At 53.2% G+C, this 21,887-nt stretch overlaps 4 protein-coding genes across 4 annotated transcripts; 3 read left to right on the forward strand and 1 right to left on the reverse strand.

Moving 5' to 3' along the window:
• Positions 1-982: 982 nt before the first annotated feature.
• On the forward strand, positions 983-2,493 carry NCLIV_057510 (conserved hypothetical protein; the record flags this gene model as incomplete). The annotated part of the gene is made up of 2 exons (XM_003885307.1): positions 983-1,193; positions 1,700-2,493. 2 exons carry the CDS (start codon positions 983-985, stop codon positions 2,491-2,493), a joined length of 1,005 nt encoding a protein of 334 aa, XP_003885356.1.
• A 2,468-nt stretch (positions 2,494-4,961) lies between these two features.
• NCLIV_057520 (conserved hypothetical protein) lies at positions 4,962-5,540 on the reverse strand (the record flags this gene model as incomplete). The annotated part of the gene is made up of 1 exon (XM_003885308.1): positions 4,962-5,540. The coding sequence occupies one exon, from the start codon at positions 5,538-5,540 to the stop codon at positions 4,962-4,964; it is 579 nt and encodes a 192-aa protein (XP_003885357.1).
• Positions 5,541-7,574: 2,034 nt separating this feature from the next.
• NCLIV_057530 (conserved hypothetical protein) lies at positions 7,575-9,712 on the forward strand (the record flags this gene model as incomplete). The annotated part of the gene is made up of 3 exons (XM_003885309.1): positions 7,575-8,079; positions 8,591-9,042; positions 9,482-9,712. The coding sequence occupies 3 exons, from the start codon at positions 7,575-7,577 to the stop codon at positions 9,710-9,712; spliced, it is 1,188 nt and encodes a 395-aa protein (XP_003885358.1).
• Positions 9,713-12,638: 2,926 nt separating this feature from the next.
• NCLIV_057540 (conserved hypothetical protein) lies at positions 12,639-21,401 on the forward strand (the record flags this gene model as incomplete). Its single annotated transcript, XM_003885310.1, has 14 exons — positions 12,639-13,514; positions 14,287-14,380; positions 14,900-15,033; positions 15,409-15,461; positions 15,724-15,854; positions 16,487-16,574; positions 16,881-16,968; positions 17,267-17,437; positions 17,916-18,058; positions 18,484-18,788; positions 19,303-19,378; positions 19,957-20,197; positions 20,890-20,950; positions 21,349-21,401. 14 exons carry the CDS (start codon positions 12,639-12,641, stop codon positions 21,399-21,401), a joined length of 2,514 nt encoding a protein of 837 aa, XP_003885359.1.
• Positions 21,402-21,887: the final 486 nt, after the last annotated feature.

Here is a 21,887-nt window from a genome sequence, read left to right on the forward strand (position 1 = left end):
GTCCTCCCAAAACAACACCTGTGTGATTTTCACTTTCTGCGCACGTGCGTTGTCCTCATTCGACTCTCCGATTTCTGTTTTCACGTCTCCTTTTTGGGAAAAGCAATTCGACACCATGTCTTCATTTTTAGGGAGAGGCGTTGTGTCTCCCTCCACTGCCTCACGGGAGAAGCCCGTACCGTAAGAGAGACGCAGTAGTCGTCTTTTTGGCGGCTCAGCGAAAGTGGAGAGGGTATGACACGATTTGTTCTACTTCCCTGTGTTGCCTCTTTGTACCAACTTTTTTTGGATCTCAGAATTAAGGTGTTGGTCTTGCTTGTTTCTTCTCTTGAATATGCCCTATTTGCCAAATATATATGCGCATGTTTAGATTTGTGCGCACTGACAGGAGTGGCTCTTTTCTGTTGACTTTCTTAGTGCAGTTGTTCCGTGCGTGTTTGGTCCGCTGTAGACTGGTCAAGAAAAGTGGGGTTTTCAAGGTGTACAGTTGCTTGTGCGTTTGTTGTGTCTGAACACTGGGGCGCGCACCCACCGTGTTTCTTGCCTTTCTCGAGTACCGAAGGCCTCGCGTGTGGGCACGTGAGAGGATTTCTGACTTGAGAGTTCTCGTGAATCGTCAGCGTCTTCGACTCTGGCGACCCACAAGTGCTGAGCAGTGTCGTCTGTGCTGGATTTCAAATCGACTTCTTATCTTCTTCCTCGCGCGTGAGGAAGCGCGCTGGAAAGGAAGCTCATCGCGGTCTTTTCCAAATCCCGCTCCTCCCCGGCCTTTCTCTCTCCGCTCTCTTTTTTTTTCTTGTTTCTTTCGCGACTCGAGAGAGTTGCTTTCTCCCTGCGCGCGCGTCTCCCGGCTGTCGTGACCTCGCCGGTGGCCGAAGAGGCAGGTTCGGCAACGGCTTTGTTTTTTCTTCGCGGCGAGGGCCCGCGCATCTTCGCGAGCGGCTTTGCCAGACACGGGAATCCAAGGAGGCAGCCTTCGAAGATGCCGGGATCCGCGTGCCCCGCCGCCTCGCTCTCTGGCGAGGGCATTCTTGTGACGCAGCAGCGTCTCTGCTCTCCAGGACTGGGACCGCGCCCCGCGCCTCCGGGCTTCTCGGGAGCTGCCTCGCCTAGCCGAGCGATGACGCATCATGGCTCGTACAGCACATCGATGGCGCAGTTGGTGTCTTCGCAGTGCAGAAAAACCCAAACTTGTGAGTGAAGGAGAACAGGGAGGGAAAGGCAATGTGGAAACGAGAAGGGCGTCGGGAAGAAAGCAAAGGCACACAGAGTCGAAGCGCGAGAGGAGGCCGGTGGAAGATTCGAAAGCGCTGACGCTGAAATGCCACACTGCGTTGAACGGCGGGTTGGTCGCCTTCTCGCTTCCTGCCAGCAAGCCGCTGCGGGTCGTGGAACACTTTCTGTCGTGCTTTTTCGCAGCCAGCCATTTCTTTCTGTCGCACTGTTTTCCGAAAGTCGCGCACCCAGATGTGTTTGCTCCATTAAATAACGGGTTCCTCTCTGGCGATTTGTGCGTCTCGCGTCCTGGCACCACGTGCCTGCGTGCGCGCTGCAGAGAGACAGAGACTCGTGTCTATTATTCTTACGTGCATGCATGGGTATGTATATGTGTAAGCAACCCGACGCCTGTTTTTTCTGTAGCCGTGGAGGCGTGTGTCTCACGCGTATCGTGGCGTGTGTGTTTGGGGTGTCTTTGCAGGGTCTCAGGGTCAGCAGCCCCACACTGGGCGTCGCGGAAGTTTTGCGAGCATTCCGCCCCTGTCTCTGAGCCACCAGAAGGCGAAGCAGTTAGAACAGCAGAACCGGACGGGGCAGATGCGGGATTCGACGTGGTCCTCGCACCATCTCCCGGACAAACTCCACGATTTAGTTGAGGCGATCAAGCACCCGCTGTCGCACAGCACGCAGTGCACGCGGATCTCGACGTCGAGCCTGCACATTGGCGAGTGTCCGGAGGTTCCTGAACACAAGGCGACGTTTGCGTTGAAGCGCACCGGGACGCTGAAGTGGCAAGAGACGTTGGCCGAGGAAGACGATGAGCGCGAAAAGGGCGAGTTGGCGGACGATCCGCCGAAGGAGAAGAAGCTCTCGTTCGCGAAGAACCACAGCGCTCCGAATCTCCTGCGGAAAAAGATGCACGGCCCCGAGTCTGCGTGCCGAACCCCGCGGGGACCGGGCTTGTTGCCGACGCCCCTGGAGAACGATGGTTCGCCGCAAACAAACTCAGAGAGCGGAACGTCGACGGCCTCGACGGCCTCGACGTTCTCGATTACGAGCTCCTACCCTTGCAGCTTGTCTTCGCTCTCCGGAGCCGATTCCGACACATCAGCGGCGTCGCCGAGGAAGTCGCGCGACACAACTGCCGACGATTTGAAGCGTCTGGACAGCAGCTCGCCACCGACTCTCTCCGCCTCCTCGCTCACTTCCAATTCGACAGTGAAGAGGAACTTCTCCTGGCACACGTTCAAGGTGAAGCTCCGTCAACGCAAGTGAACGGCAGCCTGAGGCACTTCCCGAGAACACGCGGCGGAGAGGCTAGCGAACGGGATAGAGAGATCCTGAGGTGGGGCAAGGTGGGGGCGGTGACGGAGCGGAAGTTCGACACTGTCGGTCACATGGACACTGGAAAAACGAACGACGCACCAATTATTTTATACAGATACATTCCTACTCGGACGACCCAAATTTATAGCGGATGGTGTGTGGGGGACGCGGCACGGCTCGTCTCGCGAGGGGCCGTTGTGGGTGTAGGTGTGGATGGAGATTCACAGGCGCTTGCAGTTCGATTTGTAACAACAGGAGATACTCTTCAGGTAGAAAGCGAAAGAGCGTGTCTGGCGGGGGACAAGTAGAAAGTCTAGGGTGTTAAATCTTCTACGGAGGGCCGGTGAGACCGACGTTCGCGTCTCGGGACGGGTTGACTAAACCGGGGAGTCGCCGTTTGGCCTAATAAGGTTTAATCGAACATGGTGTAAAACGAGAATCGGCGAGAACCAGGCGAACAGAGCAGCAGGGTTCGCGTCCACTGCGAGCCGGTCTGACGGAGAAACAAGTCCACGTTCGCTGTAGCTCTCGCTCCGTTCTCACACCAGTTCGGTGTGCGGTGCGGGAAGTTGGCAGTACATATTTTTGGAGTTTTTTAGACGCGAAGACGGGAGTGCAAGATGGAGAACGACGCGGGGATATAGCGACGCTGTGCTACGTTTCGGAGAAGGGAATCTGTTCACCGTCGCAGGCAGCGGCCGAAACTATTTTTCTGACAATGTGTGTCTCTGGAGAGGGCCACGTCGACACGGAAGGAAGGAAACCCGTGTATCGTGTCTCGAGGTCGACGGACCAAATTTGGAGTTCTAGGTGCATGCACGTATGTGTTCGTACACAGGCTTTTGTGTGTGAAGATATACGTATGCATACATATCGTATTTTAGAGGGGTAGCGCGTGGAAGCGGTTACGCGTGTGGAGAAGGGAAGGAAAGGAAAAACGTGGGGTGACGTATTCCGTATTTTTGCGTGGCGAGGCAGTTGCATGTGGGGGAGTGAGAAGGAATGCGAGAGGCTCTCGCGGGTGGCGACCAATCGCGTTCTTGCGGTACTACGGACTTTAGTTGACGGGAACAGCCGGACAGGGGCAAAGACACTTGAATTTGGGGGAACGAGCAGAGCGAGAGATCGCCGCCTAGCTCGGCGACAGAGCAAAAGGGGGGTGCGTTCCTAAGGGGCGTGGCTTTCCGGACAGCCGAGGTTGATGCGTCGCCTGTCCAAAGACACACCCGGGCACATTTTGAAGCCGACGGTGTTGTAGGTATGCATGATTCTGCTCGCATCCCCAGTAGAAGACGACACACGCAGCGACAGGCACTGGTGTATTCAGCTTCCGGAACGCTGCGCTAGCACAAGCAAAACACAGACCACACGGCGTAGTCTTCGACAAGTCTTCACTTTTATCCCTTTTCTGCTTCGGACTCTCTGGCACGCCTCCTGTTTGTGGATTTGGTTAGGCGCCATACACCAATAAAGACACTGGATGGTAGATCGATGTGAGTGCGTGGGCCTTGGGTGGAATGAACAAACGCAGAGACGGCAGGAAGCGACTATACGGCGCCAGCTACCACCTTTAAATGCATATATGTATACATATATATGTATATATATATTCATATATATATGTATTTTTCGTGACGCGAGGAATCAGATGTGCGTCGAATGTTCGGTTAGAATGCCTAGGTATAAGTACTCGCCTTTTCCTCGGAGGACATTTCTGTATCTCTACCATGTGCTACTCTGTTGAAGATCTAGCAAGCGCGGCAGGTGGATAAAATATTTGAATGGATTTTGCATTTCCTATGCGGCCGCGCATCACACGAACGCCGAGTCTGCGGTGTGCTGGCAGGCGATTCGCTGGGGGTGGGGCCCTGTCAGGCGAACCTTCCAAGGTTGTCTTTTATTGTGCTAAACAAACACCGAAGAACTCCGGCAGTCTCTGCGTCGTCGGCGGGACACCTGCGCGATGGAGCCGGCCTCAAGACCGGGTTTCGTGTTTTTCTGAGTCGGATGAAAATAGAGCAGGTGGGGGCCAGGGAGTGGCAGGGAACTCCTAGCGAAAATTTTAGAAGTCGGTTTCTGGCCAGAAACACTGGCGACAATCCTCCTCTTCACCGGTACACACCCACGCGCGAAGATATGCGTTATACACAGTTGCACGTTGATGTCCGTAAATAGAGAATGATAGTCTGTACACCGGACAGCCCGTGCAGTCATCCAGATACATACGCCCGTACACGTAGCTTGAATTGACGAGTTGCGTGGGCCCCGCCTATACAAGACACATAAATATACACAGCTATGCACATGTATGTGTAAGCAGTAGGTCGATGAGAAACACAAATGGACATGCATTTATGTATACGTTTCCCTGGTTCTGACAGTCGGTATGTTGTGGCTGCGGCTTTTCTACGTGGCTGTTAGAGGAGTGCTGGGTCTACGATGGCTTTGAGTGTTTTCGGGTGCATGGAAAACGTTCCGATTTCGATTTTTTGCCAGGGAAGGAAAGGCGAAACGGCGACAAAGAGTCGGCCACGGTTCACGCGGACAGAAGATGGGAGGAAGTGTCCCGGCTCCACTGGGGCAACAAAGACGAGAATGAACTCGGGGTCGTTTGGCGGAAAGGGAACTTCAATTTCCACTGACAACGCTGAAAAGGGTTGTCTTTTCAGCTGCCAAACTGCAGGCGGGAAAGGGTTGCTTTTGAAGATCTGGCCTGCCGAGCCGCGACCGGCTGCTAGATGACCTTCTCGATTGACATTGAGTGTCAGAGAGAGAGCCGTGTCGGAAGCAAGTTCGTCGAGGGCACGAAAAAGCGGGTGTCTTCGCCAGTTTCTGTCTCTCTTCGCTTTCTGCCCAGTCGACAACCAGCGGCTGAAGAGGCTCGAGCCTCCCTGAGCGCCTTCTGCGCCTCTCGGCTGTCCAGACAGCTGGTCGGCTAGCTCCGATACAGCTAGGCGGAGGTCTGCCTTGACTTCCCAGGCACCGCCGAGGCTCATTTCCGTCACAGCCTCGGATCCCGACGAGGCAATGAAGCTGGCGAACCGAGCGGTGGGGAGCACGGCGAATGGGGCGCGAATCCCATCCACTCGCTTCCTGGCCGCAAACCTTGCGTCTGTCGTCTGTTCATCTGGAGGAGGCACGGCACGCGAAAGAGACTTTCCACGGACAACGTTCTGAACAACCGCGCCTGTGTTTGCTTCCTTGCATCCCTCTGGAGAAGCGGAAGGTCTCGCCTGGGATAGTAGAGAAAACCGGGGAGCAAGGCGAGAGGCAGGAGCCGAGAGAACACGCGGAGCGAGACCGAGCGAAGAATCACACACTGAAAAGGAGGGACTCGAGATGGCGACCGCCGCGGAGAATGAACGAAGGCAGGAGAAAAGACATACGCACACGAAGCACGCCGAAGCAGCGGGAAAAAGGAAGAAGCGACGGCCAGGCCACAGACACCTCGCCACAGAAAAAAGAACCGCAAAACAAGAACGCTGCATCGTGAGACAAGAGTCCAAGCGCCAGCATACACTATAAATGGATGCACACACGGAGAATATATCTCGCATAGCATATATATATATATTTATTTATTTATAGCGTAACACACACAGACACACAGACACGGATCCACTGCATATCTCACGTGACACGACTACATGCACAAATATATATATATATATATATATATATCAGGAGATATACATATATCTTTATGATTTTCGCTTGCTACGGCGCGCACATATCCACGCGATCTATCCACGCGATTGTCGGAGACAAAGTAAACAGGCCTCAGTTCCGCCGATACGCGACCGTGGCGGTTACCAGGGTTCGATTTCGATTTTCACGGTCTGAACTGGAAGGCGGGGCGGAGCGTCGAACAGAAGAGCACAAAGACACGAACGAAGTGGCCTTTGTGAGCTCGTCGCACCCAGTTTTTTTTTTCTGTTTTGTGAAGGCACGAAGCGCTCTCTGCGTTGGTTGGCGTCATTTCCGTCTCTGCTTCCACAGGCCGGATGCGAGACGGCCAGGGAGAGAGCCGAGAGAATCAAACGGACGAGGACAGGACTTCAGATGGCGGCGCGTGATCCAGCTGTCTCTCAGAGCGTGGAGTTGCCATGGGCAAATTGCCTGTTCTCTTTTCCGTGTTTTTGGGGACCGTTCAGTGAAACGAAGCGAGACGGAGACAGGTGACCAGAAATCCGCGGAAACCGTTTGGGTTTATACCGCCAGGCCGAGACAGAGCCAGGTGGTTTCCGTGACGTGCTGGCCGTCCCGCGCCTTTCCATCACTTTTGCCTTTTCCTTCAAACGAAGCGCGACAAACAGAAAAAAGACGCGAAACCGTACACGCACAGTCGGTCACTGGCTGGGTCAAAGCCGCTACATGCACCATGAGGCAGGACGCTCTCTAGCGCGCGCATGCGGCTTCGGCGCGCGCCGTTCTGTCGAGGAAGAAAACCGTCGCTTTCTTCCTCGTCTTTTCCCGCCGGTCTGTTTAGGTTTCTCACCCTCTCAATTCCTCGTCTTTTTCGTCCGCGGTCTCGCCGTTCGCCACGTGACCAAAGGAGATTTGAGTCAAGCGCGAGGGGCTGGCGGGAATGCATGCGCCCCGCTCCACACCCCAAACGAGGTTTCGTTTTTCTGCGGCGCCCTTGGGCCAAATTCCCTGTTCAGGGCTTTCTCATTCCACATCTTCACGTCTTCTCCATTTCCTACGCCTTCATTTCGGCGCTCTCTCCAGCCCGTACCTACGCGGTCTCTGTTTTTTCCCAGTTGCGGTGTCCTCGCTGTCCGTATGAGAGAGCTCGGCGCTTGTGCGGCCTGCGTTTGGCGTGACTCTGTGCGTTAAACGCGAAACCCTCATTTCCTGTGCATGCGTCGCCTTCCGTCGGCCGTCTCTTCGTCGTATCCCGCGATCCTTCCTACCAGCCGTCCGGGAATTTCCCCCCCCCCTGCACCAGTGGCTCCGCGCCCCCCGCCTTCTGAAAAACTTGGCTTTCTTCCCGTGCCATCGGGTGCCTCCGAGACCTGCATGCAGCGATGGCGACTTCGCGTAGGCTCGATGGCCACGGCGAGCGCGGCGGCCTCGCGTTTGGAAAACGCGCAGTTGGCGAGTCAGAAGACGACTGGGAAGACGTCGCGTCCGACCAAGAAAGTGTCTCTTCCACCGGCGCTGGCGCATCCCCTCGGCGGCAGCCCGCGGCGCGAAGCGCAGACCGAAAGAGCGGGAAAGACGCGAGAAAAACCAAGCGCGGCTTTGACTCAGACGACGAAAAAGCTGCAGAGACACCGGAGACAGATTCTTCGCGCGCTGGATCGGCGCCTTACTCCCCAGACGCCCTCCGCCCTTCATGCGACTTTCCCTGGCTCCGCGGCTTCGAACGCAGCAGAGAAAACCGGTTTCGATGCAAAGCCGCCACCTTTGTGTGGGACGAAGTCGAATCTGAGGACCAAGAAGGCTGCGCCGTTCCTGCGTACGACCTGCCTCCTCATCTCAAGCTCCTCAAGTTATCTGTAGACGCGTCGGTTAGCGCAGATCCTACAAGTGAGACGGTTTGATCGGTGCATGCGCGGTCAGACGTGGCAGATTCACAGCTCCCCTCGCCGTTTTGCCGGAGAGGCCAGGCCGCAACCGCGTCCGCGACGCAAGCAGAATTGACCTATGCATGTCACAGTGCCCGGTGGAAACTGCATGTGCCTCCAGTTATGAAACGCTTGTGGGTTCCGTCGTTTTCGTCTCAGCCATTGACATACCGCCCTCAAGATGAGAAGCCTGCACGCGCCACAAAGGACCGCGTGACGCGAGCGCGTGATCGAGAGACGGTTGCACAGCGCGTTTGTTCTTCTGCCGATGCCTCTGGGGCTGGAAACGGGTCAGACGGTATCCACGACGTCCTTGCCTTCTTGTCCCTTTGAGTGCTTCGCTCTCCCTTTAATTTGTGGTTTCCCTCGCATGGACGCTGTCGTTCCCACGTAAATGGGGCTTCCACTTCGCATGCGTTTCCCCCGAATCGACGCCCGCCGTTTCTCCCCCGCTGTCATGTCCCTTTTTTCAGCTCTGCTGCGGTCTTACCTCGACACCCTGAAAGCGGATTGCTCATCCGGCGCTTCGTGTCCCTCCAACCTCGGCGAGGTGTGCATCTCGCTGCCGCCGAGTCAGAAGAAGAAGTCGCCAGGACCGAGCCGCTGCAGCGTGGCGTATCAGCCGCCGTTGGGCGACGAGCTCCACATCGGTAGCTCTCCGCAAAAGACGCAGGTGCTCTCTGCGCACCGCTTCCTAGGCACGCTGCACTTTTCTGCATGCGCGGATCCGGCGCCTGGCTGTCGGCAGCCCGGAGTCGACGAGGCTGAGACTCGCGAAGAAGCTGGAGCGCGCCGGCGGGAACAGAAGAGACACGAAGATCCTGGCGCCTCGTCCGGCCCCTTCAATTCGAAATTCGGAGACGAGGCACGTCGCGCATCGAACGGGGAGCTGGGCACACATCCCCAGGCTTTGGAACCCTTCCGAGTTCAGAAACACAGCGCTGGTTCAATCGCCACACCAGAGGCACACAATCTCTTCAGGTTGCGGGTTCCTGTTCGTCGGGGAGAGACATGTAGAAGTAGACAGATGCAACGCTCGGGTGTGCACGCCGCGTGAAGTTTCCACACTTTTATATGTATGCATGTATGTATGTATGCATGTATGCATGTATGTATGTATGTATGTATGCATGTATGTACATGTACACGCATGTACATGTGTCTGCGTGGGTGTCAGTGTACGTTTAGAGGCTAGAGACGCGTAGGCAAACGCATTCTTGAGCGCGTGGAAATGGATATCTTTTTGAGAGCAGTACGAAAGCGCCGAAGTTTGAGGTCCTTTGAAACGGTCACCGGCCTCCCGAAACGCGCTCTGCAAAAACCATTATGAGGACGTGCTTTGCCTCGTTTTCGTTTCCGTTCAGCGTGGCATTCCCACCTGGCAGAAGGAATCGTCTTTCATGACGTGGCATCGAATCAAGACGTATGGCTCGGATGGAACGTCCTGCGCACCGCGACCGACTTCGGGGAGAGACGACACAAAGCGAACACCATCGGAGAAGAGAATAAGCCAAAAAGGCGAGGAGATGGAGGTCGACGACGGCAGTGTGCGGGAGCGGAAGAGCAAGGAGAAGCGGAAATCACACCGCAATTGAGAGAAGAAACTCCCATACAGGCTACACAGTCAAGCAAAGTGGCGTCGAGGATGATGCAATAACACCGATGGCATCCTAGACATCTGCGTTGCTCTCTACACACATAAAGATATACGTATATATACACATATACATGCAAGCATATTCTGACTGTAAGAATCTGTTTATGAAACTTTGTCCATATGTCTCTCTTTTTTTGCATGGATATATGAGTATATGCATGCAAGTGCGCATATCCAGATGTGCAGACTTTGCGTGGCTCTCTATGGGAATATGATGATGCATGCACCAACTGCCCCATGGATTCTAACTTTTTGTTTAATGGATCGAATTCATAAAGTATGTCGGCGCACAGCCACGTTTCGCTGACGTCCTTTGCCTGGTCTTGCAGACTTCGACTGTGTAGACGCGCAAACACGCCATGGGTCCAGAAAAAAACGCGAAGAGTACACTTCAGGTCGTAACAGATTGTGGAGAAAGCACAAGCAAAAGAAAATGCCCAGAGTTCCATAAGCAAAGTGTCATCGAACCCGATATACGGTACATTGCGGACCGCCAATACCCTCTCCCCTGTCGCCGGCCGCTCCTCTCTGTTCTGTTGTTCGTTGCCTATCGAATATAGTGGATTTCAATTCTGACCTGCTTGGAGAGGATCTTGATCCGCCCGCCTCGCGAGGGAGGCTGGAAGCCTTCCTGTGCATCCTGGACAAATACGAATTCACTTCAACAACCTGACGTCACCACACGCGTCACATGCATATTACCATACATATGCATGTACATGTGCATCAATCTAGCGATCTACCCCTATGTCCATTCTATATCTATCTATGTATCTTTGTCCATATATATATATATATATATACTGGAGGACGAAGATAGAGAGAGGAACACGCACTATATATATATATATATATATATATATATATACATACGTATTGCCTATCTATGCGCATGTGGGCAGTTTGACTCTACTTTTTGTCTCGCTCCATACGTTGAGGCGACTGAAAAAAGAAGAGAATAGAATAACGTAAAATCTTTTATCTAAACAAAAGAAGTTTACAAACTCTTTAGGCGTTCCTCCTTGTGATGACGCTCGGTCAAGCTTAGGCTGTCAATCGACTGCAAATTCTTTCGGTTAAAAGCCGTCATGTTGGAAGGAGTGATCGTTCTTGGAAGGTTACGGTGGAATTTGGTAAGCACATCGGACTTCCTCTATCGCCTTGTGCGTGTGCACAAGAAAATATTGGAACAGGAGTGTTTATTTGTAAAGATACAATCCAGTCGTCCGGACAGCCATATCTCCCAATGTACCGAAATGCGTACATGCAGAGGCAAACACCTCCTCGGGGACTTCTGGATTTGTGTAAGCGTCTGTGAAAGGCAAGGCGATGACTGCCGAGACGATTACGGCTCCTGAGCAGAGGCGAAGCAGCGGCCCGTGCGCAAATCGATCAAGGCGAATCGGGATCGGTTTTTTGCAAGGTCGGTTTTATGCAGGATCGCTTCTCTTTCCATTTCTCCCTTTTGTGGCCTCACTAGCATGCCGAAGCGCGGCTAAGCTCATGCATTGATGCCAACGGAGATTTTCGCTAGACTAGCACTCAACAACCCAAACACGAGACGTTCTGTGTGTTTTTCGCTACCATGGATGACTACAGAATCAAACATTCTTTTCAGTTCTGCTTGACCATCTGCCTTGCTTCTCCATGTTTCTTATTTCTCTTTGCATAGCCTTTTGGACTGCCGAGGTCGGGATGGCCCAAGTGCTTGGCACAGGTCTCACTAGCGTCTTTCCAGCTTCCTTCCGCCTCGTCCACCCTCCCCAGTAGCCGCGAGAGACTCCCCACAAAACGTGTATCCTGTGCATGCACATGAGAGGCTTTTCGAGTCTGCTCGTGTCGGCGGCCTGCGAGGGCCTTTCGCCAAACAGGCAAAACAGCCTTCTGTACCGCTGTGCAAGCTGCAAAGACTAGACTGGATTCGACTGGAGGGACGATTTTCTCGGCAAGGCTTCTCCGCGGAAGGCCGCTGCATGCACATGGCCCGCGACGACAATTGAGAACACCACCACTCTATTTGAAGTTTCTGGGCATCTTCTACCACTGAAAGAAAAAAAATTTGAGTCTCTCGGGTTTTAAAAGGCCATCCGGGTTTTTCCGATTCGCCTGAGCGCCGTTGTGGGCCCTTTCGTGTCTCTTCCTGAGGACCGCATGTGTCTCCTGTCGCCCTGGCCTTTGCGTTGGGGCTTCGATGCATGCAGCAAGCAGCGAGCGCCAGCTACTTTTCTTGCTTCTGGGTTTTTTCCTTTGCCCCGTTCCTTCTTCTGTTCCACACTTTCTCTTCCCTCTTTCATCACTTTTCCCTTTCCTTTCTCTCCTTCGTTTTTTCCACCCCGAATCTCCTTGTCCAGGGCTTTTCCTGTTGTGCCACGTCGCTAACTCGCAGCATGTTGATGTGGGCACTCGCCAAGCTCAACGCGAGACGAGCGCTGCGCACTTTCCTTGCATGTTTTTCGGTTGAGTGTCTTCCCGCGTTGCATCGCACTTTTTTCTCTGCCATCTTTTCCTCAGTGTCCTTCTGTCCTTGCAGAGCTCGTTTTTCTCCTGTTTCCTTTTCCCTGTGTCTCCATTCGCTCCACTCGCGCCCGTTGTTTTTCTCGCGGCAGTTGACTTTGTGTGACTTGACCGCCGCCGCGCCTCCTCCACGTGACCGGCTCGCTGGGATTTTGTGTCCGTCTCCTCGCTAGCTCCTGCTTCTTTCGGCTTCTTCAGAAGATCTTTCTTTTCGTCTACCTCTCAACTGTCTCTCCATCGGCCCCACCTCAAATTCTCGCGCACAACCTAACAAAGACGTTTCCGTTTTCCCGCCTTCGCGCTCCTTCCCACCGTTCCACCCTCCTCTGAGCCGCGCGCAGTGTCGAGACATGGCTCCGGCGGCGCTTCACCGGCGCCCTGCCGGTCGCGGCGCGGGAGGAAAGCAGGCGCGCGGCGGGAAGGACTTGAAGCTGAAGAAAGGGAAAGGCTCCTCGGCCGCAGGTCGGTCGAAAGGCAAAAAAGGAGCTGTGGAGGGAGGCAAGCGCTTCAGCGTGAAGAAGAAGGGAAAGAAGAGTCGACCACACGCCTCGGGCCAGAAGAAGGCGGAGCAGAAACAAAAACACGCAAAGAGCGCCGGCAGCGGCCGCGTCGCAGGCCGCAAAGAAGCTGGCGAGAAGAAAAGGCCGCAGGCGAACCGCACATCTGCTGGAGACGAGCTCGAGGAGTGGGATTTTCGGGAAGGACGTGGAAAGGAAAAGAAGGCCTTTCCCCAGAAGAAGAGAGCCTCTTCCGACAAACGGCGAAGCGCCTCCGCGTCGGGCGAGAAGCCCGCGAAGGAGCGGAAGCCGAGAGCTGGAGAGAAGCCGGCGAAGAAGAAAAAATCTTTCGAAGAGCAACTTCGCGAGTACCTGGATGAACAAGCAGGGCGGACTGGGAAGCGCGCGGGAGACGCGCAAGAGACCAGCCCGGCGCCTCGCTCCGAGAAAGAAGTGCAAACAGCGTCTGCAGAGAAGGGAGGCGGCGTCGAGACGGAGACGCAGGACGCCAGCTCAGCTGTCGACTCGCTCTCTGTGAGCAAGAAACGGAAACTGATGAATGAAATGAAACTCAGCCACCGCAACGAGGACGCAGGGTACATCAAGCAGTGCTTCCGACTGTACGGCCAGCTTCTGGCGACACGCCCCGAACAACAGAATGCTGGGACGCCGCAGGTCGCCGAGAGAGTAAAAGACCTCCTCGAGTTCATCCTCCCAAGAGTCAAAGAGGTGAGAGTCTCGAGCGACAGCCCGTCCTCTACACGCCCCCTGTTGCCCAAGGTCGTGCGCCTCTCTGGCGTCCACTGTCCCTTCTCGGCCACTGTCGCGTCCTGCGTCTCTGCGACTTTCGGGTGCCTCGTCCCCAGTCCGTATGGCGGCTGGTTGTAGCCGAGAGATGTCAGCGATTCCTGTCGTTCCTCCTTCGTGTTGCTTCCGCCGCACGCCTCTCCGCTCTTGTTGCAAGCTGCTCGTCGTTTCCTTTCAGCCCCGGCCGTTCTTTCCACGTCTCGCCGAGCGAACGAGTGCCTGGTTTTCGTCTTTCCACACGTTCAACCTGAGTCTGCTGCCTCTCGTCACCTCTTTTGCCCAAGCAGCACGCGACTGTGCGGTCTCTGCGTTGAACCCTGTTTGTCGCGGGGCGCGTCTCAGAGCCACTCGCTCTCCTTCCACACGCTTCGTCTTCGTCTTGTCTTCGTTTCCTCTCTCTGTTCCGCACTCCCTCGCAGGCTCGTGGCCGTCTCTCGAGCGTCTGTGAACCATGCGGGAATCAGGAAGGGCGGGGCCGGGGGGGTGCGTGCTTGTGGTCGCTGGGGTGCCGAAGAGTTGTCTCCAAACCTCCACACATTTCCAGGGATCGGCTGGTTTCCAGAGGAGGAAAAGCCTCATTTTCCAATGGGCATACCATTCCGTTTCCCGGCCCGCGCTTCTGGAAGGAAACCTCTCTTTGGAACCACAGACGCACGAGATGGGTCTCTCTGTCTTTCGTTTGTCTGCCGTTCAGGGGGATCGCCACCTGTGCACCTCGCGAGCTCTCCAAGCCTTGCTCAAGTTTGGCAGCAAGGAACAGCGCCTGCAGCTCTGGGCGATTCTTAAAGGTAATCACCAAAACTCTCATCCCTCAAAAGAGAAATACGAGCGGACTCTGCCTCATTCAAAAACAGAACCGATAGCGAGCCACATATATATATATATATATATATATGGACATGTGCGTGTACTTGTAAGTACACACATACATGTGTATCGATAGACGCATATGCTAATGGCTTCGTGAGCTCGCTGTGCATCCGAGGGCGTGTATATGCATATATTTTGCATTTTGTATATCCGTGGATTGCTTTCATCGTGCTTCTCGGTCCTTCCTCTGTATTTGGATAGATACATTTCTGTCGACTCTGAATGGTTGCAGGGTTGCGGGTATGCACCCATGCCAGTGCGGAAGATTGCTTGTACACCCAGAGTCGTTGTTACGGAAGTAAATCTAGGCATGCAGAAGTACTTGTCTCCTATGTGTACGCACCCGTATAAATATATATATATATATATATATATATGGTGCATGCACTCACCTCTTGCCTGGCTCGGTCGTTTGTGCTTTCTGGCCACTTGGGCAGACGATTTTGCGGAGCTGTGCTTGGGGAAGACGGTGTGCCAGGTGGCCATGAAGTTTTATCTCTACGGCGACAAGGAAACACAGGAAGAAATCACTCAACTTCTCTCGAGAAACAAGGATATCTTCTTCTCCAAGGTAAATGCAGCAAGGTCAACCAACAGAAAACAAACACGTGCACATTCGGAGGAGGTTTGAGGGACCTCGACTGTCTCTGTTTCCTGACGCATCGACGCGGCCGTTTCTCGCCCTGCGCACGCCACCTTCTGGACGTTACCTGCGGTCTGTTTTCGTCGTGTGTGTCGTTCTTTGCCATCGCTGAGACGGGTTCGTCAATCCTTCGCTCCCTTATATGTATCTCTATATCTGAGCGGTATAGATTTGTTTGTACTGCTACTTTTCTATAGATATATGTGTCTAAGGACTCTGGTTAAGGAATATATATATCTATATATGTCTGTTCGTGCATGTTTCTATTGGATCTGCTTTTTGCTTCTTTCTTTTTGTCTTCAGTTTGGATCCCGCGTATGGGAATATGTGTATACGGGCACGAAATCGGCTAAAGGGTGAGACGCAGCGAAGCCCGCAATCTGGGAGGAAGCCAAATTTCCTGCTTGCAAGCACACCACAAGCCGAGGCCTAGACTGGGGTGTCGGAGCTTATATTCTCTGCATGTATGAGTTCATGTATGTATATTTGCAAATGCCACAGAGCAGTTTGTATCTTTTGCTTCACCATATTGCAGCACAGGATACAGGTGGGCTCCGCAAGAGTAGCCTGTATGAAGGTTCACCTACACCCTGGCCCATTCGATTGTTTTTTCTTCAGCCAGCAGCAGATGCTCAACGCTGTCATGCTGCCTCCGCTGGCCATGGTGAGGCACCCAGACTACCAAGAGGCGCCGACCTTCTTCGAGCTCTTTGAGAAATTTGACGTCGAGACGCGAAAGCTCACCATGGGTGAGGACTCGATCATTCCACAGCGGCGTCGCCCATTTGAGTGTTCAAGACAAGACGCCCACTGGTGTCTCCCGTAGCCTCGTTGTTTCCGTTCTCTGGTGCATTCTGACTCTTCACTGGAGAGGAGGGAGAGGACTTTGTCTCTCCACGGTGTCCTTCACGTTTGTCCCTTTCCCACATTTTTTCCTCCGTTCACCTTCCGCGCCTTGCGCCTTCCTGTCTCTGCAACCTGTTCCCCGATCCATCTCTCACTGCCGCTCTCCCCGTTTTTCAACGCGGGTTCTCTTTCAGGCCTCTCCGTGCGATGGAGATGCGCCCGTGGTCCCTGCGGCAAAACTCGCTTTTTTCTTTGCGGCGTGCTGATCGAGCACAGAAAAAGAATGGATCTGTCTCTTCTGCGACATTTACAGAGCACCCGACGCCACCTTATGCAAGCACCCATATATATATATATATATATAAGCATCTATATAATTCTTTACTTTTGCGTCCACTGCTCTGCGGGTTTCTAACCCTCGGCCGCGCAGTCCGTGTGGATTTCGTATTTTTCTTTGCGCATGCTGGGTCTTCCTCGAGGCGTGCAGGTTAATCTCCACAGCGTGTGTGATGTGTGTCCTTCTCGCCCTACACAGAGCACATTGCTTCTCTGCTTCAAAAGTTCGTCGACAAGGAGCTTCTGGACAAGGCGCCAGTGCACCGCATGCTGAAGATCTTCACTCGGTGAGGAAACAACACGAGAAACGCGCCGGTGTCGGACCAGCATGGAGGCTCAGGAAAGAGCGAACCGGCCGGACAAATAGACAAGAAGTCGTTTCTGCAGAGGCCGGAAGAGGATTAGGAACTGGGCCGGCGCTTGGGCTGCAGGAACTCGAGACTAGAAACACATCGTATTTGTGGAAACGATACGGAGACAACAGAGAGGCAGGAAACCGTCTGCTAACTGGGAGACCGAACGAAGTTTTTGTCGCTTGAGCGGGAAGCTGTGCTGTAGTGCAGAAAGAAGAGTTCTGTCTCTTTTCTTTGCAGGCTCGCAAATGAAGAACAACTGAATGCTGTACTTCAAATGACTCTGGAGGGGTTCCTGCGTCTTGCCGCTACAAAAGACGGAGTAGACGTAAGTGCAGATGTGCACGTTTCAGCTTCAAATCCGAGATCATCCCCAAAACTGCGCAACCGCGTTAGCTTTAGGCCACCAAAAACCGCGCGCGTAGATGTGTGTCGATACACCTTTTGCGGGGGAGTTCGCTCCACGGCGCTGTCTTCTGCTTGTTCGATCTGGTGTTCGTCTTCTGCGTCGCCCCTTTCTTTTCCGCCTTCGCTTCGTGTCCCATCTGTGATGCTCTTCTCCCTTTTTGCTGCTCGGCCTTCTTCACACTCTCTTACTGTGCTCTTCTACTTTGCTGCTTCCTCAGGCGATGGTTCGCCTTCTTGGGTACGCGACTGCGAAACAGAGAAAGAGTGTCGTGAAGGAGATGAAGAAGGTCATGGTGTCGATGACAACAAATCCTGTCGATTACCTGCTTGTTCTTCGCCTTCTCTGCACTGTAGATGACACAAAGCTTCTGCGAGACGTCCTCATTAAGGTGAGAGTGAACGCCAGGATAGCGGGTTCCTTGCACTTCTTTTTACCTCCGACAGTGGCGCCTTCACTTCTTTCCACCGGCTTCCTCACCAGATGCTTTAGCCACACTCCTCCATACTCGTCACCGCTTCATCTACGAGAAACAGGTTCTAAAATCTGTTTAATTTACCCATGCAGACATTTATATTTACATATATGGAGTGTCGATCTGTATGCATATGTATATATATATATATATATATATATATATACGTAACATCAGTGGATATGTTCATCTGTATAGTAGTTTATATATGTGTGTGTAACTCTTTATACGTATCTTTTATGCGAATTGCTACTCTCCTGAAGCTGCAGAAAGCACGGTACGTTGGGTTTGTGGTACCCCACCAAAGCCCGTATCCGGAGCCTGCTGCGATGCATGCTGTGACTAGAACATGACATCCAGTAATGCGTACGTGTCTCTTTTTTACACATTCCAGGAACTCACGAAGGAAATTGGAACCATCGCCTTCGATCCGCAAGGCTACTTCGTTCTCCTCCAGCTTCTGGACACGTCTTCTGAGCCCTGCAAACACTTGCCTCTTCACACCCGCCAGATGCTCCAGCTACCGTCTCCTACTAGGTGGGTGGAACGCCCTCCAGGAGAATCTTGCTTATCAACGAAGACGTATTATCTATTTGCTTACCTCTGCTTTTATGTATTTGCATATGCCGTTTTCTCTTTTGAAGCGACGATGATCTTTCGTTGCGGTAACAAGCATACCAATCACGATGACACGGATGTACGCATACATAGGGGTTCAAATGGACATAGTCATAGAGCTGTGGCAATAGTCACAGATAAAACCTTTTAGGAAGCTGGAAAGTTCGTCTTTCTTTGAGCTGGTAAGCCGTTTTCCTGAAAAGGACGGGAAAAGCACAGGTTCGTTCCCCCTTACCGAATGGGGATAGATTTGGGCAAAGCGAATTCTGGCGGGTTAGGTTGCTCTGGTACTCCACGTCCAGTTTCGGGTCATTGGGGCTGTGATATTTTTTCATGACTCGCAGTCTGAAGCCATTTGACGTGCGAGTCGGTGAACTTCGGGCTCCTATCGTGGAGGCCCTCGAGAAAGAACTGGAGGAGGCAGCAGAACGGCCTTCCACTGCTTCTCTCTGTTCGCCTCCGAAAAAAATGAGGAAGAACCACCTGGGGATGAAGGCGAGTGCGGAGGCCGAGCCCTCAGAGGGCGAGGGACAGCAAGAAGGCGACAACGGAGCAGAGGAAACAGAGAAAACAAAAGGCGCTTTCAAGGACTGGCTCGAGAACCAGTATGCTTCGCGGGTCTTCGTCGAGTTCCTCAAGGTTACAAAAAGTAAGGCAACGTAGATCGTGTGACGAGAAAGGAGCGAGCAGACACAGGCAGCACCGACGGCGAAGCCAAGTGACATTTTTTGCGGCAAGATTAGAGGAACCAAAAATAGACGAAATACCGCGATCACGCGTGCGTGGGACGAGGCCAGTTGCACCCTGCATCTTCCGTCCTGATTCCGAAAGGACAGCACGAGACATTGCTCGGTTATCAGTGCTAGCCTCCTCCGCATACTTCTTTTCTGACATGCTCACCATGTACCGTAGGAGCTTATGTGCAGTCACATACGTACCTACCTGCATTCATACGCTGGTATATGTTCACGCACATGCGCACATACGCCACTGCATTTATATATATATATATATATATATAAATAATATTTACATGTTTTTGCACACGCGTGCATGTACATGTGCGCACAAGAATGCGCGTTCGTGGACATGATAGGGAATGCTCGCGTCGTGCGTTGATAGAAGTTTCCACCTGTTGTTCGCACTATTCGCGTCTCGTGCAGGCCCTAAGATCCTTGAGTTGCTTATAGGGGAACTCGGCAACGATGAAAAGTCGCTCCGCGGCTTCGTTGATCACCCGTAAGTGTAATGCGAGGGCCATTCAGGATGCGAAATTGCCCACCACCGGTTGCAGTGCATTTCCAAAGATTTCACGTGACGCACTGTTTGTGTAGACACCGGGCAGAGAACTGACCAGACGTCTCGCGCGGGTAACGTTGATGAGACGGGGGCCAGGAGGTGTCCGCTCTCTCGGGTCTTGTCTTTTCCTCTCTACCTTGCGTTTTCGTGTGAGTACTGAGGACAGAGACAGAGCGGAGTGTTATCAGTTCTTGTTTCGACTTCACAACTGAGGAAGATGTGATGGATATGCTCGGAACGCAGTGTTCCGGTCCAGCTCCCTCAGCCCGGGGTCTCCCATTGGGCAGACGCGGATGGCAATTCCACGGTACAGTAATGCGATTGTGTCTCCTCCCTACATCGGGACGAAGCATTTTCTCGTGCCCCCAAGGTTGGCATTTCTCTTTGGAAGGCTCACAGAGGATTCGGGGGTCGCATGCTGGAGGCCGCGTTTTTTTAAGGTCACGCATGCACTTGCATCTGTTCAAGATGCCTGGCAGGAAGGTCACGGATTCGACTGGTGTTCTTCTGGTATTCAGGCATACGCAGCGGTTGTTATCGAGCCTTGTGAAGCAAGCAGATGAGACATGGGAAGTCGCAGGAAGCCCAGAGCGTTCAACTGAACACAGCGACGGAAATTCGAGACCGTCCTTCATCGGGTCCCTATGGCTTGTCTTGGCTCCTCGCCTGTCCGCCGTTTTGGCCTCTCGAGGCGTGTTCCTTGCAACGGATATTCTCCAAGCGTCCAGGCGGCTGCATGCAAAAGCCCTTGAGAAGCAGGTAAGACAGGGATGGTGAGTGGGCTGTTCAATGACGGAGGCAGGAATTTTTCCGTCTGTGTCGTTCCAACGTCTAGAGGGCACGCGATGGGGACACGGGCGAACCGAGGACGTTAGCTGATACCTGCTGCATCGGCCTCCGCCTCCGCTCCTGGTGTCAAGGGCACCCTTAAAAGGTGTCCGACGTGAAATGAGAAAAACGACGGGGACAACTGTGCCGGGTGTGGAGGCGGCTACGATAGCATTGGCCAACAAACGGCGAAGATGGATCGTGTTTCAAGTGACGAATAGGTCGTGTCATCAGGCCTTCCCGTGTGTGTCGCTCCCCTTCCTCGGAGCTTTCAGAGTCATACGGAACCAGCGGAACTACGTATCGGCCATGTACTAGACGATTGTATTTTGTGTGTAACTAATTTCCGAGGACTGGTCATTGCTTACTGGTTGCGAGGTTCCTGTGTTGGCGCAAGTGGGGCTATATATTCTGGGCACGATATCCACCTAACGTCAGTACCGATACACACTGTTGTAAGTACATGTGTATGGTTACCAGGGGGATCAAGGCACTCCAACCGATCTGCCTTTATGAGCTGCTCTTGCGAAAATGTGCCCGTGTGGGACGGTGGAGCGTTTCGCACGAAAAAAACCCATTGCGTTCAATCGCGTTTTCCAACCGCTGTGTGTGTGCCACTTCAGATTGTACAAGCACTCGAAGGAGACGCACTACAACAAGCACGAAAAACCGTTCAGGCAGAGGGTAGGTTACTTGCTGGCAGTTGCGGCCTGCAGTTCTCACACACCGGAGGCAACCTGCCACGAATAAGAGTAGAAGTGTTTTTTGTTTACAGTGGGAGAAAAGCTAGCCTGCAAGCACTCCGTCTTTCTGTACCAGCTGCGTTGTCACAAGGGCGTTATGAGCTTTCTCTCAGAAGACTCCACTATCGTACGGTGTCTAGATTGAACATGATTCATTTGTTGTAAACATGCACGGCAAGCACCCCATCTCAAGAGGAAGAGCACGCGTCGAAATAGGTGTTTTCTTCCGTGCGAGCAACTGTGGGATTACGATTCTATAAGCCTGGTCAAATCCAGGTGCATATCTGCGGGGGCATCATCGCTATTCAGTGTTCTGTGCTCTTTTTTGTTGTATGACAGGTTTGTCGACTGCAGGATTAGATATGCTCTCGTCCAAGCTCAAGGAAAATTAAGAGGAGGTACAAGGACAGAACTCAGCGTGTGGTATTTAAACAAGGTGTGCATTGTCATGGTACTCTACCCCGGAAACATGTAATGCTTTATCCACGAAAAAGTCACTTTTCACGAGCCGTTGTGTTCTCATTGCCAGTCAGAGTGCAGCACGCACTTGGCCGTCTCCTGACGCATTGATGGAATACATCTTACAGCTAGCAATCGGCTGCGCTCATGACAACACACTCAACTGTCTCCCGGTAGGGCATTCGGCATCCCTCAGACAGCGAGGTAGAGTAATGGCCATGCGATGGAAGGCAGATGAAGTTCCATGTGTGGTACGGGTAGGACAACAAAAGCAGCTTCACAGGCGATTCCAACAAATCTGGAGCTTCGATACTCACGAACATCACTGCAATTTGCGTAGGACTGAGGAACACACATGGTGACAGCTGTCATATGCAGGCGCACTCATTGCCCCGCGGCGCCCATCGCGACAAAAACTG

The sequence above is a fragment of the Neospora caninum genome, chromosome XI, assembly GCF_000208865.1.
Source record: "Neospora caninum Liverpool complete genome, chromosome XI".
NCBI classification, from domain to species: Eukaryota; Apicomplexa; class Conoidasida; order Eucoccidiorida; family Sarcocystidae; genus Neospora; species Neospora caninum.